At 40.6% G+C, this 19,406-nt stretch overlaps 1 protein-coding gene across 1 annotated transcript; it reads right to left on the bottom strand.

The window, feature by feature from the left end:
- Nucleotides 1–451: 451 nt before the first annotated feature.
- LOC108787744 (sulfotransferase 6B1-like) lies at nucleotides 452–17,828 on the bottom strand. The gene is made up of 7 exons (XM_018557366.1): nucleotides 17,592–17,828; nucleotides 13,674–13,783; nucleotides 11,809–11,898; nucleotides 9,021–9,147; nucleotides 5,712–5,806; nucleotides 2,613–2,750; nucleotides 452–605 (listed from the first exon to the last, which is right to left on the bottom strand). Exons 1-7 carry the CDS (start codon nucleotides 17,788–17,790, stop codon nucleotides 456–458), a joined length of 909 nt encoding a protein of 302 aa, XP_018412868.1. The 5' UTR covers nucleotides 17,791–17,828; the 3' UTR covers nucleotides 452–455.
- Between the last annotated feature and the right edge of the window lie 1,578 nt (nucleotides 17,829–19,406).

The raw sequence follows: 19,406 nt of genomic DNA, 5'->3' as shown, positions 1-19,406 counted from the left end.
ATGCCTTATATTTACACATATGTGTAATTTAAGTATCTGCTAGTTCAGAACATGTTTAAATTGTAACTTTTAATATTATGACTAACTATATCTGCTGTCATAAAACATACACATTGGTATACACTGAGATTATCTAGACTGTGATTACATTTTTGGTCGGAAAATGCCAATGTCTATGACTGCGCTGAGTTGTGTTAGCTTTATTTATCCATAGAAATGAAAAGAGTCTGCAACTAATAAAGCGCAGCACAGTGTCTTAGTGGTTAGCACTTCTGCTTTGCAGCACTGGGGTCATTCATTCAAATCTCAGCCAGGACATTGGAGTTAACACTGAAGCATTTATTGTATATCTTTGACTGGCCAGTTAACAAAATGACATCAGTATTATTGATGCTGTAAATGTTTTGATCATATACGTGTCTATAAAACAGATATTATCGCATAGATCTGCTGTGTCACCATTTACAATGAATATTGTACTTCAGGATTTCTCCAAGCTTTGTTCCTCCTAAGCACGCTTCAAATTTTGCATCCATTTCTTGACTTTGAGCATCTGAAAAGTAATTTTTCCAGTCTCCAACATCCCCTGGAAAAAAAAAAGAAATGTAACACTACAGTACATGGGTGAAACTTTTAGCCCCAAGTACTGGATTTTTACTGTTGTATTGTTGTACTGTTAATTTTAGGGGGAAAGGGGCAAAATATATGAATAGTAAAATATGACTTATACATCTTACAAGACAAAGTCATATTTTCTCTCCTGGAGTAACCTCCCTCACTGATTGTATCGTATCTATGGAGGATCAGCATTGTAACCCTACGAGAGGAAGTGTTTTAGGACTACAGAACCATAACTCTACAACGTGGGGAAAAGAGTGGGTTCTGTAGTTCACAAAGGGAACCCCAGGCAGAAAGATTAAATGTACCATGTGCGGCTGCAATGGGGCCTGGGGATGGAAGGGGGCCCCCAATAAGAATTGTAGAAGTTGCTGCTGACACTGACAATATTAATCAAAAAGAGCTGACATCAGGTGCACAGGGGGAGCTATGCAAGCAGCTCTCCTGCTACCTGACTTTAATATCATTGACAGTTGGGAGGTTGCTGGGGGACCCCATCAACATTTTGCTATTGGTCCCCATGATCTGTGGTTATGCCCCTGCCTGTCACGATCCTATAAGTTAGACGTGGCTATTGGCAGGAACCACGAGGTGCTTACATGTGAAAAGTTCACTGTCAAACTGCTTTTGAATACTTTGTGGTCCACCATATAAAGAAATTCAAATTTGCAGTTGATTCTCTGGATATAACATTCCCCAAATGCCACAATGCAATGTGCATGCTCCAACAATCAATAAACTGGTCTTCTGAACTGCAGCTAAATTCTATGTCTGAGTACGCATGCTGCACACCTTCATTCAAGGGACCCATGAGGCATTCAGGTGCAACTCTGCAGTGAAATTGGGGTATGATAATTAATGTAATGATTACATCTATTTTTTGCTCCAGAAGCCATTTTGTAATTTACTGTTATTAAAATTGCTTTTCCATTTTAATCTAAACATTTGTAAAAATTAAATAACGCCCTAGAAATCTGCCAACGTCATTAGAAATCTGCCAACGTCACACTGCTCTCCCCAGCTGTTGTTTTTTATGACAACTCTAATAACGTTCATTCAATGACAGTAGGTACCCACCCACGTAGCACTCATAGGGGGGAATTTATCAAAGCTGGAGCAGACAGAATCTGGAGCAGATGCCCAAAGTATCCAATCAGCTTCTCTTTTCAGTTTGTACAGTTAAGCTTTGGAAATGAAAGACAGAATCTGATTGGTTGCTATGCACAACTACTTCATATTTTGTATGTACCAGTTTTGATGAATTCCCCTCATATCATTTAGGAATAAGGAAGTAACCAGAATGCCTTGGCTATTTTCATCAAAACAGCAGCAGATAAGCAGCAGCATACTCTGCGATAAGGATCACTTAAACCTTTGCAACATATATCATGTAGCTGGAGCAAGAGTAGATTTTTCATCCAGGGGCATGACGTTGTCAATATTCTATTTGTAGAAACTTTCTAACACATTATATAAAATAATGTGGTCAGGCAATGCAGATGCTTTTAAATGAAAAGGCGAAGTGGATAAGCTAACTCGTGTCAGGTGGAAAGCACAATCAGTTTGTGTAGTATCTCTAGGCAAAATCTTGTTTATACTTTTGGATAGCATGGTGAAGAGTTACAACCCCTGTCAAGTTTTTATTGCTGTCTCTGTCCCTATAGGGGAGATTCAACCCTCTAATTGTACTTGTGACCATTGTCTCCTAGAACGAAAGGGGCAATCCAAAATTGTAGAGTTGTTCAAAGAAATATAGGGAAACCTTCCAATGAGAACATCTGTTCAACAACTGTCTGAGAGGGGAATTTCCCTCGCTTTGGGAGATTGTCACTAACTTTCTGTTGTGTCGGTTGGACAGGAAGTAAAGGAAAATGTCCCCAATAGTACACAGACAGCAAACAAATAAATACATGAATAAATAAATAAATAAAGCTCGCTCCCATGATGGACTCACGTTTAGTTTACTAATTTGTAGTGAGATTGTAGTCCATCATTGGAGAGCTTGGAGCATTTTTTTTGGAGTTCTCCTTCATAGCACTAAATGTTCCTTTATCAGCAATTAATTTCACTTGCTGTTCAGTGAGAGGCATAGAAAAAAAATCTGAAATCTTCCTTATTGATCCCTCCAGATCCTATATAAATAGCAGAGAGCTTGGAGTAAACAAAGATTTTCTAATATTCTCTATATTTTCTAATATCTGTTATTGACAGTAATATTATTTGCAAACATGGGTCACACAATTCTATTCTAAGGCAATTGGGCTAATTTACTGAAGGAGTAAGGAATCTTCCCTCAATAAATTGTGTGAATATTCACTTCAGTTTTCCAATTATGTGAAAAGCAAATTCCTCTTTTCCTTCTTAATCTGCACATGCTTTGCATATAATTGGATAATTAAAGAGAATAGTTACACAATTTATTGAGTTTAAGATTTTCAACTACTTAAAAGAGAACTATGGGGTAAGTGTTTTCCCCATAGTTCTCTTTAGGGTCACAGGACAACATATACTAACCTCCTCCCATGACCCAAAGCTTGCAATATACTGAGAGCACCGCAGCCGGGACGGATCCCACCCCCTCCCCGTTCGTTCCTACACTCAGCGCTGGAGGATCGGAGGTGGGGAGAGGGGAATCCCTGCAGGGAGCGGTGATTGACAGGAGAGGATCAGCTGCTTGTTTCTGCTCACTTCCCGATCTATAGAGCCGACCTGTGACAGCTCACTCGCCTCATAGTTCTCCTTTAATCAGTAAATCAGCATCACCGCCTCGATTGTTTAAGAACTAATAGGACCACTTAGTTACCTTGGCAGTCCATATACTGTAGTGAAAGATACAGAAACCCATCAACTGCAAAGGTTTTTTTTTTTTTTTTAAATATTAAAGCTATATTGCCAAATAAAAATAAGTCGATCCTTGGTGTTACAAATTAGGAGCATGGAGAGAGAAAGAGAGAGAGAGAGAGTACACGGGCGCATCAAACGGGATCGACATGCAGGTTAATTTGGGTATTTCTATACACAGAAGCAATGGGATAGGGCATGGGTTAGGGCCGACGAGGCGCAGAACATCAGTGTGGTACAGCAGGATCATGGGAAGGAAATATGGCACATCAAAGAGTAAGTCCTGAGTCACAATGATAGCAATACGGGGTACAGCAATGGTGAATCTGGCGGGGGTCACAGGGCAGCAATAAAGTACTGCAGGGATAAGTCCAGTAAGTAGGTACTACAAGTCTTGTTGTTCTCAGCGCACATGACTGAGAAGGAACTACAAGTCTCAAGAGACCTTAGCAGTACACGACAGAGAAGGCACAACAAATCCCAGCAGCAATTGTTGCATTGAATAGTCATAGTTAATGGAAGTTGCAGCCTTTGCACAGCAGTTCCTTTAAATACGCAAACAGAGCCCTGCCTAACCACATGCTCTGGTCTAGGAGTGAGCATGGAGAGCTCTTGCTTGGTTTTCCCACAGACCTTAAAGTCGGGCAGGTGGGAGAGGCCGTGCATAGGCCATTGCTGAACAACCAGTCAAACCCCCTAATGGGTGCATGATCCATTATGGTTGAGGCTTTTGTCATGGGAAGCCTGCAGTGGTGGGAACAAGGCGCTGTACACTCTGGCACAGGGAAGCTATCTTGGTGCCCAAGTCTTGCAAACCAATCTGTTAGAAGTGCAGTAGGGCTCCTGTGATATGCTGACTGCAGGCATGGAGGCATGGCAAAGGGAAGGGGATCAGTGCTTCAGTGGCCTGCTCAGTGGCCAAACAGGAAAGTGTGCGGCTGATCTTTTGATCTGCCAGTTGTATGTTTAACTGTAGACATACAACCAGAGATCTTCTGCAGGAAGAAGATCTGCAGGCAATTCATTGATCTGCGGTTCTGTGCCAGAGATCAAAGCAGATAAAAACACGGCTTCGGCTTAAGGTGGGGAGAGGTCAGGAATCAAGAGGGGGGTGCACACAGAGCTGGGGGGAATGCAGAGCAAGAAGAGGGGCTGAGACTGCAAGGAGCCCTTTTCTCCACAACTAGATTAAACATAATAAATCTGAGGTTATGTATTCCCCAACATGAAGTGTTTCTTGTAAGTAACCTTCTATGGATAGAATGTATTAATGGCTTTTGCTTACATGAAAGCTACCAGAACTGTCCATAGTTACATAGTATTTGAGGTTGAATAAAGACATTAGTCCATCAAGTCCAACCTATTAGGATCTCATTCTAGGAGTACCCGTACCCCTGTCCATCATATAAACTGATTATCATCCACAGCTAGGGGGTATGGGCCATAGGTTATAGTAGCCTGAATATTATTATTTAGATGCTGTATATCCTATAAACATGTTTGGTGATTAATTCAAAGGTAATTACCAAATTTACCAAAAGGTAATTAACCAAATTGGTTAAAAGCATACTTCTAATATAATCTATCATCTAATATTCATTTAATCGGTAGCCCTCTAGAGATTAAAGTGGAACTCCAGGAAGTCAGTTTTTTTCCAAACTTACATTGGTCCTGGTTGTAAGAACAATTCATTCTCTAATTGGACAAGGTGGAGATCCTGTCATCATCGCCTCTTCTCTCCACCTCATCCAGTCAGAGAATCAGAATTATAATTATTGAAAAAAAATACAAGGCATTCTCTACAGTAGTTTTCAGGATTCCCACTGGCCCTCCACATTTCAGATATACATACATTGAGCCAAGCTGGACCAATGTAAGTTTGCAGAAAACTTCTTGGAGTCAACAAAGCCAGGGCTAGAGGAAGCGAGGCGGCACCGGAGGGAGCAGAGCCGCATAAGCCGATGTCTCCTCTATATCGCCGGCTCCTGTCACTGGCGGAGTGATACCAAATGCACTCCGCCTGTGAGGAATCGATCGTGAAAGCGCGCTTCGCTCATTCTGGTTACCAAATTGCTCTTGGAAAGGTACGGCACCCCTGATGGCCTTGATCACCATATTTTTGTACATGAATACATGTAGACTTTTCTACATGAATAAGTGTGGATTGTTAAACATAAAAAAAAAAATAAGACAGTGTCTTATTATAGGGGAAACACGGTAGGCTTTCAGAGCATTGCAAAACGCTAACCTACCTCTTTCATATCTTCAAAAGTCAGCAACAAAACTGTGTCTGAGTCGAGATGTTTATTCCATACAACAGCATGGTCAAAGTAAGAACCCCAGACAACTGAAATAAATAACAATTAAAAAATAAATACTTTGAAATAATATTTAGATATAAGTGTGCATCGTTATTAAGTTATTAAATAAAGTAACCAATTAATTTCCACATAACATATGGACTAATACTTGTTAAAGAGGTTTCAAGGATAATTGCTAATGCAAGGGGGGACTGGGAGCTGGAAAGACAAACATGACCAACTTAACCTTTTCTGGTTAAATTATTATTATACAGGATTTATATAGCGCCAACGATTTGCGCAGCGCTTTACAATATAAGGAAGACATTACAATCACAATACAAGACAAGATGGTAAGAAGGGCCCTGTCCCTGAGGGCTTACAATCTAAAAGGGAGGGCAAGTGATACATGCAGAGAAAAAAAACCCACAGTGCCTTGTGTTACTAGAGCAATGGGTGACACAACACATTTGAGTCCCTAGGACTTTTTCACCCTAATTTCCCTTGTGTGCCAGAATGTTTTTTTCTCTTTTTGCTTTGGTGATTTCTCAGTTCTGCACAATAAATCTTTTAGGTTTTGTAGTGTATACATCTTTTTTTTGTTTTGTTTTTTTCAGGACAGATGGGGCTGTAATTTGGTAGCAAGTTTGGATACATATATTTTTATTGCCTTGTTATTTATTGGTTTAAAGTTAGAAAAAACAAAAGGTTTATTTACTATCCCAAATATAATATGTTTTTTTTACTTATATTTACCCAAAAATATATTTTACAAATCTGAAACTTTTGAAATATAACACTGTATGAACTGTTAATATTTTGAGTTAGATGATTGATTTTGATTTTGTCTGATTTTTATTCTACGGTTTTGGAACAATTATTTTCACATATTTTGCTTGTTTGGATTTTGCATGTTCTATGTGATATTGATTTGTATTAATGTGAGCATGGCACATGTTATTGCATCCATTTTAAAAGTGATATCATGGTGTTCACTTATTGTGCTTGCAGCTTTATGCTTATTGGTGTGAAATAATATGGAATATATATATATCTCATTAATGCGACTCTTATGCAATGTAGCAGAATGGTAAATCTTGAATGGAACATAAGCATTTCACGTCAGGAGAGCTTTATTCCACTTTCAATGCTACATTGCACACAGGGGAAAGAAATGGTTTGCATAAGTTGTTAAGTGTAACATTAAGAACAGATAAATCGGGTTGATGAGGGTAAGGATTAGCACAATGGCTACTTTTTCACATGTTTGTGATTGCAAATTAAAATGGCATTGCATTTACTTATGTGAGCTTTTGATGCTTGTGCAGTCAACCCAAATGTAATCCACATCAACTGATGTCATTGTTGCCACCTTGGGATTAATATGGGAGGGAGTATATTTATTTATTTTGTATTCATTTTTAGAAAGAGAGAGTATAAATATACTGTATATATTTAGTTTTCCATTTTCTTTCGTACACTTTATTTTTCTTTCACCTTTTTTTCAGGAGCGCTGGATCTGGTCAGAGAAGATCCTCTGTACTCGAGGAAGTACTGTAACACTCCTGATATAAACACAACATAAGAGTGTTGTGTTCACATTTGCTTCTATAAAGCTAGCAGTTCCACTGCTAGTGCAGGGGCCCCCCAGAGCTGCTGAGACTGACTGCAATTTTAAAATGGTATTGGGACAAATAACCACTCCCAGCTCCATTTTAAAACAGCTATTTGGAAGTGTGGAAAGAAAGAGCTAGACCTGTGTTGTTATTCTCTTGGTGTTTCTCATCCAACATTAGTTAAGTGTGAATGTGTGTGATCTACCTGATGGGTAGGTAGCTCCCGCAATCTAAAGGATCTGCACAGTATCCTTGGCTCAACGGTGAACGCAGAAGATGTAAGTATTGAAGCGCCACACCAGTTAATAAAGTCCAGATACAACTTTGTTCCATTAGGGTCAGGGGACATTCAAGTTGCCAACATGTTTTGGTGTCCAGAACACACCCCCTTTATCAGGTCTTATGAGAAAAATCATGTATGTGGGCTAAAATTCCTGCATCTTGAAAGTTGTACTAAGTTGTGATGGAAGTACTTTAGATTTGTCATCAGCTGGTCTAGCGGCACCCGGGGTTTTTAGGGACCCTGGCCCTCCTTGAGGTTGCCATCTCTGTTCTTAAGTGGGGTCCTAGGAATTCTCAGCATCCAATGTTTTGCTCCCTGCTCTCTCTGTTTGCCATGGCATCTTTGTGAGGCAGATGCTCTAACTCAGTGCTCCCCAACCTTTTTATCGCTGCGGATCGGTCAACGTTTGATCATTTTACCGCGGCCCGCTGAGGGGGGGACGTTGATTGTTTATATTTTAGATTGTTTTGATTTAATAATTTTAATTTAATTTTGTATTTAAACATGCCTTCAAAATAAAATACAGTTACACCAAAAAATGAATGTAAAGTGATTTAACTCACTGGTGTGTGGGAATCACCTGTCCCGATAAATCCATATTTCAAGTAGGACTCATGGTATTGTCTGTTAAAGTTACATGTTTCTTTGATGTTGAAGGCCCTTCTTCTGTCTCTTCACTTGGCCTTTTCTTTTTCCCAAGGAAACTTTCTAACGACGTCTGTTTCGTACTAATTTTTGCTAATTTGTGGGTTAAATTTGAGCAAACACAATATACACGTACACCAAGCACTGTAGTGTCGTTGTAGCTTTGGTAAAGAGAAGGTGAGCGATACACACCTTCTCTTTACCAAAGCTACAACGCCACTGCCGCTTGCAGCCGCTCAGCTCCAGACGTCACCTAAAACCGCCCTGATATCACGATATTTAGCGCATATGCGGTATTGGCGCGGCTTTAGGTGACGTCTCTCAGCTCCCGGTTAACCTCTTGTCCTGGAAAGTCAGACAAACCCGAGAGAAATAGATCTCTAGACTTTGCTGCTGATAGCAAGTGACAACGTGTCCACCTTGTAGATCAGTGCAAAGTCAATGTGGACTTTGAATATAGCAAGTTGAAATAGTTAGGAAGAATAATTAGCTAATATAGTTAGGAAAAGCCCTGGAGGGTATGCTATTGTTTGTCCAATGCCTCCTGCTTTTATCCTTCTTATATCTAGATAAATTAACAGAAAAGCAGGAAAGATAAAGATGTCCCTTACATATAAATATATACTGTATATATTTTTATATCATATAAAGATTAGAAAGTGAGAAGTCAAGTAAAATAAGAATAAGTGTGTTGAGAATTTTTAGCACAGCTCTTACCTTTTCCACTAATGAAGTCTGGGAAAAATGTATCAAAACTATTGTAGTTGGGAAGCATTGGATTACTATTGTAGAAGTGAAACATTGATACGGCAGTATCCTTTGGATTGCGAAACACCACCAAAATCTACCAGAAAACATAGTCAAAAATGTCAGAACAGGTGTCAGTTTAAGTAGGCTATCCTAAACACACTCTCATGTTCTCGCTTGTTTCAATTTGAATACATGGATACCGATAAAGCAATGATATCTCAAAATAGTATAGAATTGAACAGGGTAATGGGTACCATGTGGTAAATCTAGAAGAATTACTCAAATATGTTCAACAGAATGTTACAACTAAAATGCAAATTGGGCTTTGAACCTCAACTTTAGTATATAATCACACATAATAAATGGGCCAGATCAGACTGATCCAGGTCCAACCTAAACTTAAAGTGATATTAAACCTTTTTTAGAAAAAATCAACACTGTAGATCTATTCTTACTTAATGAGCTTTTTTTGTGTTAAACTGCCCCATTTCATTTATAATTTGGAGGTGTCATACCACCGCCCCTCCCTTCCTGTTTCCTTTGCAAAGGAGACACCTGTGCATGCATACTTCCAACTGGGAACTTAGCCAAGCTGTGTGCGTCCACTGGGACACACAGCGCTCGACAGACCACACCACTACTCCTGCCTTCCCCCTTCCTTGCAGCAAATTGACAGGCAGCTGCAGCAGCCTATCACTGCCCTCAGGATCCCTCCCCTACAACCCAAAACGTTAGGGAAGCAGCAGATCATCTTGGAGCCGGCAGGGGTGAACTAAAGACTAAAGGTAAGTGTTTGGAGGTGGGGGGCAATGCCAAGGTACCAGTTTACTTTAATGCAGAAAATGCATTGAGGTAAAAAAAAAAAAGCAGAGTATTTAGTACTACTTGAACTCCTACACTTATTAACTAATATGGCAAAAAGAATTTCCTAAGACACTGTAGCGGAACTATAGGCAGGCACAACGTTATGCAGCTCTGCATTTATTTATACATCATTAACCACCTGCAGATCGGCCACTTTATTGAAATGGACGGTTTATTGTTCCGGGATGGCATACTGGTACGTCCTCCCATGAACGCGTATGCGTTAATCCGCAGCCGCTGAAGCTGTAGTTCCTGCTGTCATTAGATGGTGGAGGGACACGGCTTTACACGTAGAGCCGATTAGACTGGCTGTGTGTCCTGTGATCGCTGCGATTCATTATCACGCGATCACATAGCAATGCTTACATTGCCAAGCCCTCCCTTTCCTCTTACACCAGAGGCAGGGGAGAGTAAAGCGAGTCATGAATGGAGTTCATTCATTATATACTAATGGAAAGAATCTGCAGTAGCAGCAAATAAATAAATAAATATGTTATATATCATTTTTAACCCTTTTAACTCCCCTGACTCTCCTGCTTAGATTAGATCCATTATGTATATCTGCTGCCCTTTATATTAACCCTTTTGCCTCCCTTATCCTGCACATCTGTACATTAACCCCTCCATCTCCATCCTCCCACTGTATGTGACCTGTATATTAACCTCTTCACCCCCTACTCCCTCTGTGTTAGGGAGGGGGTGGAGTTCCCCTGTTTGCTGGAGTGGAAACCGATTGCAGGGAACAATACAAGAAGGAGGCTAAGGTACAAATAGGAGAATCCAAGAATGCATCGTCAGAGTATAGTCCAGGTCAAGGCAGGCAGCAAGTATCATAAACGGGAAGTCAAGCCAGGGGTCGATAATCAGGAGATCCAAATCGTGAGGAAGGAAGTCAGGAAACAGGAAAACAGGAGATAAGGCTTCGTAGCTGCTTTGGGTATGGCAGAATAACTTAGCAAAAGTCTTGGCTCTAGTCTAGCTCTGCTTTGGGTATGGTATGGCTAGGAGAGAAGGTGTGACCCCCAAGGCCCTCCCTGGCAATGATCAACACCTGAGGTGACTAATAGGCCATGGCAAAGTCACGTGCACGTACGCGCGCATGTGCGCACCTGCAACCAGCTGCTGGGCTCCAAATCACTCCAAGAAAAATGGCCCGCTAATGAAGGGTGTAGAACATGCAGATACTGAAGTGGTTAAAATATTTTTTCATGCAATCAGTCTAAGTGCCTGAATTGCACTTAGTATCAGTCTCTTGCAGTCCCTGTAAAGCAGAGCTCTGACTAGAAAGGGGAGAAGCTGCACAAGGAGCCAGATCAGTTGTGCTGCAGTGCTCATGTGAGAGAGAGAGATGAGCTTGTTAACTTGCTGCTTTTCCATTTACTGTCCAGTTACAGACTGGGGGAAGGATAGCATCTTCAAGTGTTACTTAACTACAGAAGAAACAAATCAGACAACTTGTCCTGCCAAACAAGATTGCTGTTTGGCAGACCTGAGCTAACCTCAGAACTGGATGGACAGCAATACAACCCTTTGGCAAGTAAAACAGCACCCCTTATCTGTATTTTATCTGTGTAGTTAGCTGTTTGTCAAAAGTTCAGTTTTAAAGGAATGGTATGAAAACATAAAGATAAAAAGTAAACGTTCAGTCAAACCCAACCCACTGAACCTAAGATTATAACAATAAATGATTGTTTATGCCGTTAGTAAACTACATTGCAGATTTTATTTTATGTTAACATTTAGAGAATAAAAGCAGATTTGTTTATTCTTATCATTACTGTTTTGATACTTGCACTAGTATGCCCCAATATTTATTTAAAGCATCAAGATATTTTTCATTTCTATTTGTGTTGCTACCAAACAATAAAGTTTGATACTTTTTATATCTTACCTTTGCTTTCTTCTCAGAGAATGATTTTGGGATGTTGTCATAATAGAAATGTGTCCCTAAAACCCGTGGGGAAGGTTCAGCTTCAAGTTTCTGCATTATAAACAGAAAAACACAATGCATTTTCTTTGAAGCAAACCATTAAAATAACAATTTAGCAAAGTAGTGTTTTTGTTATTTGTGTATGAAAAGCCTATGGAAGTATGCAAAGCCTATGGAAATATGTTGTTTAAATAATATGTGGTAAATAATGGTTTTGTACATTTTTCTATTTAGTATGGTAAGGATATACAGGTGAAACTCGAATAATTAGAATATCGTGCAAAAGTAATTGCAGTAAGTGCTGCAAAAGGGGCCCAAACCAAGTACTGAGTACATATGCATGCTTGTACTTTTCAGAGGTCCGATATTGTTCTATGTACAATCCTTGTTTTATTGATTGCATGTAATAATCTACTCTTTTGAGGTTGTGGATTTGGGGTTCTTGGGGTTTTCATGAGCTGTAAGCCATAATCATCACAATTATGACAAATCACGGCTTGAACTATCTTGCTTTGCATGTAATGAGTCTCTCTCATATATTAGTTTCACCTTTTAAGTTGCATTAGTGAAATAAATGAACTTTGCACGATATTCTAATTATTCGAGTTTCACCTGTATATGTGTATATATCTATATATTTATATACCGCTAGATGCTTTTTTTTTACTTTTACCTCAACCACAGACAAATAAGGGCATAACTACTGTTGTGCTTTTTCTTTAGAAAACCTATAGTGCTTTAAAAATCCTTTGGCTCTCATACATGTTTTGAAAAAGTTGTAAAAAAGAAAACTGTATACACTATATAGCAAAAGTACATAAATATAAATGTAAAACCTTATAAATGTATAATACAAAAATGAAGGTTGCTTTAAATCCCATTCCCAGTTTATTTTTAAATATCCCCATTCCTTTCCTATAAAGAAAATGTGAAATAGCAAATATCACTCTCTCCACACTTCAGTGCTGCCAATTAAGTCATCCACTGTGTTCCAGTGCAGGTCCCCTTCTAGGATGAATGACCTCCACCTGGGACAGCACAGCGGCTTAGTGGTTAGCTCTTATGCCATGGAGTTTGTATGTTCTCCCTGTTCTTGCATGGGTTTCCGTTCACACCCAAACATGCTTGTAGGCTAATTGGTTCTTGTCTAAATTGGCCCTAGTGTGTGTGTCCGGGTCCAGAAAATCCAACTGAGGCTTACCATGGTAGAAGAAGACCCTGGTAACATGCCGCGGAGTGGCTAATGCAGTTCTGGTATGCATTTCAGGCATGAAGCCACAGAAAAAGTAAGGTTCGAAGTGCACCAAAGATCACAGTGCAGTCATGGTAGTAGAGTTAGGACCTTCAGCTACCTATAACCCACTTGCTGTGAGCCCACTGCATCAAGCTGCCCAGGGCTCCCAGGGGAATATTCCCTACATAACTGCAGTTCTTTGCAGTATTTAGGGTAGATGAGGAGGAAAATTACCACCTGTGTTACAAGATGGAACTAAAGGCCTCAGGAAAAAAGGAACATATAAAGATGTGTGGGGAAGGGTTCAAGACCAGCATCAGGCTTTAAACTATTATAGTTTTTGAGTCCTTACGGTAAGTTAATTGAAAGTAATCTTTTATGTGGTTCTTAAATTTTTAAAACCTTGGTTTGGCTTACTTTTATGGTCATATTTAATATAAGATTATATGTTCCCTATACTGTATCAGACAGTGCAATGGACATTATCATTGCCAAATAATTATAGTGAGGAAAACAACTAAAATATAAGCTTTCTAGTTTGTATATCATTTTTTATGAAAATCTTTTGTTTGTAGCTTTGTATGATACATACCTCAAATTTATTGGGCGATTTGAATTCTATGATTGGGATGAGGGCAGGAGGTTGTTTATTGTGTACTGTGTGAACTATGTTATGTAACAGCATCACAGACCAGTTCGAGCCTGGAAAGATCAAGGAGTAACGATGAACAAAACATGAATGAAACACAATCATGCTCAAGATGAAGGAAAAGTCGGTAAGCTTGCATTTTAAATTTCCAAAACATTCAGACATTCACATTTGTTTACAGAATTGTAAGCATGTTCATGGCAGCAATGTACTGTATTGTATCCTTATAGAGAATCTGTCATTTTGCATACTCATTTAATATGGCAGCTACTCTTGTAAGCACAACCACCCTATATTCTGTTGATGCTCACCTTCACTTGGCTCCTCCACAGCTTTTTTGCTCCATCAAAGCCATTAGTAATTAGCCAGTCCTAATGAGTATAGAGGAGCATTTGACATCCTCCCTGGATACAGTGCTTGGCAGCCAATCATGAGGCCCAAGGCTTGTGTACATATTGCTGTCAAATGTGGGCTTTTACATTCGATCACAGCACTATTTACTATTGAGGTAAATGGGAATCTACTGATCTGTGTTTGACATGTGTTTTAAACACACAACAAATGGGTGTTGTAAATGCCTGTGTACACAACCCCTATTTAAAAGTAAACTATAGCCAATTGTACTTCAGTGACTCAAAGTCAGCATATACAGTAGCCTGCCTGCTATTTCCTGACACCACAGAGCCGTGCTACAGCTGAGAAAAATCCTGACAATATTGTCGGGATTCACCCCACTGCCTGTTTGACAGCTGACTCTACCTCTGTGCCCACCCCACCCTGTTGTTGTCATTAAACTGCATTGCATTGGGTTGGATTATGTTGTTGTTGTATTGATCTATGCCTGGCATATTGGTAGCCCACCCTACAGCAACTTGTTATTTTGTGTATATTTGATATTTCCTCTGTACAATGCTAGGTCCTATAGTCCCTCCCTGCCTTCTCCAGGTCCCCTCCGTATAGTGCTAGTCTTCATAGAAGACACTAGGCTGGAAAGATTATTGTCTTGTTACACTTCAAATGTGTCCTTTTGGAGTGTTAAGCTGTTTTCTGATTCGGTAGATGACCATACTGCCAGAACACATCGGGATCTAAAAAAAGATATGTCAATGCATAAAGCAGTATTTCAAACAGAACAATCTGCATTAGGATTTCTAATTCTGTCCAGCTAATTCTGTGATGTAATATAATCCTGTGATGTATTCAGCCCTACCAGAGTGCACAACCATGTCAGTGTTCACAGCTTTCTCTCCTGTGGTTAAAGTGGAACTCTTCTGTCATTCAAACCTGGACATAGGAAGAGCCAGGAGCCGTGTATAAATCATTAGTTCTGCGTTAAGCAATATAGCTTGGCTGATCACTGGTCATCCTCGGACACATTCTGAGCTTGTACATGCTCAGGGGGAAAACGGCTGACAGCATGTGGAAGGATTCTAAACAAGTTCCCAGCTGCTATAGCAAACGGGAGTCTGTTTACAAGTTCTGCTACTGCAAATGTAAGCTTTACATTGGTGGCACTGAAAGGTTTAACCTTAGCAAAACATTTCAGGTGTAACATGAAACATGGTCACATTCCCTCCTCACCCTCAGACACACACTCCCATGCACGGAATCATAGGCTTCTTCCTCTTGCAGGCTACAAGTCCTATCTGCCACCGTGGCAGAGGAGCTCACAGATCTCAAATGAAAACAAGTGCGGTGACGTTACCAAACTTGTAGTCCATTGATTACTTCCTCCAGCTCCATAACCAAACGTCTGTACCTGGGGCACGAGGAACAGTCTGCAGGAGCCTGTGCATTGTGTCCACGATACACTGATCGTGGTTGCAATGCTTGCCAGGCTCCAATGCAAAAATGTAATAAATGCACATTTTTCGTTACTTAATGTGGATGCATTTATAACAATGTTTGCAAAAGGTGGAATATGCCTTTAAAGCCCAACACTAGGTCATGTTTTTAGATTTGGATAGACTTAAGAAGGGTCAAAAATGCTATTACTTTTTTATTGCTGCCTATATTCTACAGGTGAAACTCGAATAATTAGAATATCGTGCAAAAGTTAATTTATTTTACTAATGCAACTTAAAAGGTGAAACTAATATGAGATAGACTCATTACATGCAAAGCAAGATAGTTCAAGCCGTGATTTGTCATAATTGTGATGATTATGGCTTACAGCTCATGAAAACCCAGATCCACAATTTTAGAAATTTTTTGGCAGTGTGGGCAGGTGCCAAGTCCTGCTGGAAAATGAAGTCAGCATCCCCATAGAGCTCGTCTGTGGAAGAAAGCATGAAGTGCTCCAAAATCTCCTGGTAGACGGCTAAGTTGCATTAGTGAAATAAATGAACTTTTGCACGATATTCTAATTTTCCGAGTTTCACCTGTATATGAAGGGGTTCACTATCAGTCATTGTTGGAATGCAGACAGCAATACAAATCTGGCAGCGTTTCTAATCCTTGTCAGCAAAAAAAAGTTTGGCTAGAGAAGCAAAATATACTGGAATAAGACTACAAGACCCTATTTTACCATTATGGGTGGAGTGGAATAATGCACGTGGTGAAGTCATGCAGAAATTAGGTAGCTGATTTATACATCTTCTGCCCAGAGCATACCACCACTAGATGGAGCCAAGGAGCATAGATCATTCATATGCTTCCTTTGCTCCTCATTGACCTCTAGTGGTCGTAGTGCCATGCTAATTGCATTCTCCCAGAAATAGGTTGGGCAAAAGATTTTTAAATCCACTCATAGGTGCATGTAGGAACACTGTTGCAAAGATGTATTTGAGAAGCACTATTGCACTGATCAAGGATGGATGCTAAGCAAAAGATGGACACTTATTCATTTGTTTGGGTTTTTTTGTATACAACTTGTAGCTGAAAACACAGTTATTACTACATTGATGGAGTCCACTTTTTCATGTTTAATGATCTGTAATATAAAATTGCTGAATTAGTTTATGTTTATTATATGATCCTGAACATAATATTGATTTAAAACTTAAAAAGCGTTGCTTTTACTGTTACAAATTTTAATAAAGTGAGTGTCTAAAGAGTCTAAACTGTTACCCATCCTGCCGTCTTCTAGAGACTTGGTTCTCAACTGGTGGGTCGTGACCCAAAAGTGGGTCGCAACCCTGTGTTCAGTGGGTCGCCACATGCCTTCCAATTTTCTAGGTGAGAGGCTCCTCAGCCTCCCCCTAGCGCAGCACTATCAGTTCCCACGCCAAGCAGCCATTCATATGCTGCTCGGCGCCGAGCGTCAGCTTGAGGTGGGTTGGGTGAGCTGGAGCTATAGCCGCGAGGGAGCTCCATCCATGCATGCATTGCTTACACAGCATGTCCTGTAGCAGTACCTAGACCGGAGTGACATCACGTTCTGGCTCCCGGCACCTCTACAGGGCACAGAAGCCCACACTGGACCCCAGGCTGAGCATCCACTCCAGTTCTCATAATGTTGGTAGACTGGGTGTCTGTCAGTGTTTTTGATAGCCCTTTCACACTAATAGAGTGTGTTTATCGAACAGCCCTGTGCGAATGACGCACTGTACCATGCAATCGCACCTACTACGCGTTCTGGTGTGTGAGGTGCGTTGCCATTTATTTGAATGGCATCCCATTCACATCTCCTGCCCACAGTTCGATCGCCCGCACCGGAACACGCAGTAACGCAATGCCATGCGTACCATTGCAGTGTGACTTGGGTCGCGACTTAATGACCAAGGACAAATGTGGGTCCTGAGGTTACACAGGTTGAGAACCACTGTTCTAGAGAAAATATGCATATGATGAATAATCTGATAAGCTAATGGTTAGCTCCTGTAAAGTTTAATTTGAAATCGATTCTTTTACTTTACTTACCACACTTCGGATAAGCCGCCATCATAATATCATCTTCACGTGCCTCAAATGTTTCCAAAGCTTTGAATGTGTCAATGTTGCATGTTGCAGCAGGATACAAAACTCCATTGTATGTAAAAATCAACTCATCCTTTGGGATGTTTTTAGCAGCTTCAAATGCTTTTGTGATCTCCTCCTGAAATCGTGTAACGTCTGCCATTGTAATGAAGTTGAGACTTAAAGCTGGAATGCTGGAGCCTTTTAAAGCTGTGTGTTTTCTTTCAGTGAAGGAGGGACTGAAGGGGGGTGGTCTGAATGAGTAAGAGGGAGTAGTGTGGATGTCATTGATATGTATGACAGTACGCCTGTCAGTTACTGCAGGAGTGTGTCTCTCATTCAGCTGAGTTTCAAAATCTTCAGTTTAAAGCTGAACCCCGGGGAAAAATGAACACTACCCTTGCGGAGGAGACACACACACACACACACACACACACACACACACACACACACAACACAGTCACACACACACACACACACACACACACACACACACTGCAGGGCATAAATGCATGCCTTATCTGTTCAATCTGTGTAGCCAGTCTCCCAAAGCCAATTCTCATTGGCACTACACCCATTGGTTGCTCTCTGATGTCATTGTGAAGTACGCCCGGCACAAACCCGCTGTACGTCAATCACCCGTGACTATACACAGTTCTGAACCGAGTGCGGCGTCACAAGGACGTGGCGATACCACTCTCAGCCTCACCCTGCACTGAGATTTTCCAGCTCGCGGGACACAATCTCAGGCCAGCACACTGAGAGCGATCATCACCAGGCTTGGTTAACTCCGCAGTTATAACCCTTTACCCACAAACGTTCGCTGCCACCATGTGTTTTTTAACGGAAACACAGACCGTTCCCAGCAAGTGCTGTGACAATTGAAAACACTTAAACAATGCCTATGATACCGCTGTCCTCTCAGACAGGAAAATGACAGGATTCACTATATAGTAGCGATATTCACAGAGGCAAGGATACTTTAAGTTCATATTTAGAGCGTAGAGATAAGCTTAACGATTTTTAAGATCGTCCTTTAATAAAAGAAATGGTGAAGAAAATATACAAAAAACGATATTAATAAAAAGAGACAAAATATATATACAAAGGTAATATAAAAGGGCATAAAAATGTGAATACTTAACAGTCCTGGAATTAGGAGTTCTGACAGAGTTCAGAGTTGAATAAGTAAAAGAGAAGTCTGAAGGGCTCTTCAAGCAAGCTTTCAGCAGATGACGTCCAGAGATTAAGGGGAACTCTTCTGCGATGTTAAGACTTCTTGATGTTAATGGAGTTCCTTTCTTTATGTTTCAAAACGAGCATTTTTCTATCTGCTTTCAGCATCTTTTGTTAGCCCTTTAGGGGGTGTCACGGAGCTGGCCCCTAGTGCAGGGCAGGGCTGGGGATGGAAAGCAGGAGGAGGATGAACATTTATTTTTCACTGTCACCGCCCAATTCCAAATTATGAAATGGAGCTGATAATGTACTCAGGTTTATGACTTTCGGGTGAATGCTGGGTCACCTGGGTCATTACCTCTACCAGACCTGCTTGTGTTTATATACTTGTCCACTGGTGACAGATGAGTGCCTGGTGACATGCCTTTAATTATGGACAGCTAGAAAAGGTTTAGAAGTGATTTGGGACTCTCACTAGGACTGGGGCAATAAAGATCACAGGCCAGAAGCGATCTCGGGCAGCCACTTGTGCCTGGAACCGTATCTTCCTCTGAGCTGCGGCCACCTGTAAACAGGCACAGGCACATCACCTTCTTCTCCTCC

The sequence above is a fragment of the Nanorana parkeri genome, unplaced genomic scaffold, assembly GCF_000935625.1.
Source record: "Nanorana parkeri isolate BGI_ZX_2015 unplaced genomic scaffold, ASM93562v1 scaffold281, whole genome shotgun sequence".
In the NCBI taxonomy this organism is placed as follows: Eukaryota; Metazoa; Chordata; class Amphibia; order Anura; family Dicroglossidae; genus Nanorana; species Nanorana parkeri.
The sequence above is the reverse complement of the archived record's forward strand: the minus strand, read 5'-3'. Positions and strand labels throughout refer to the sequence as shown.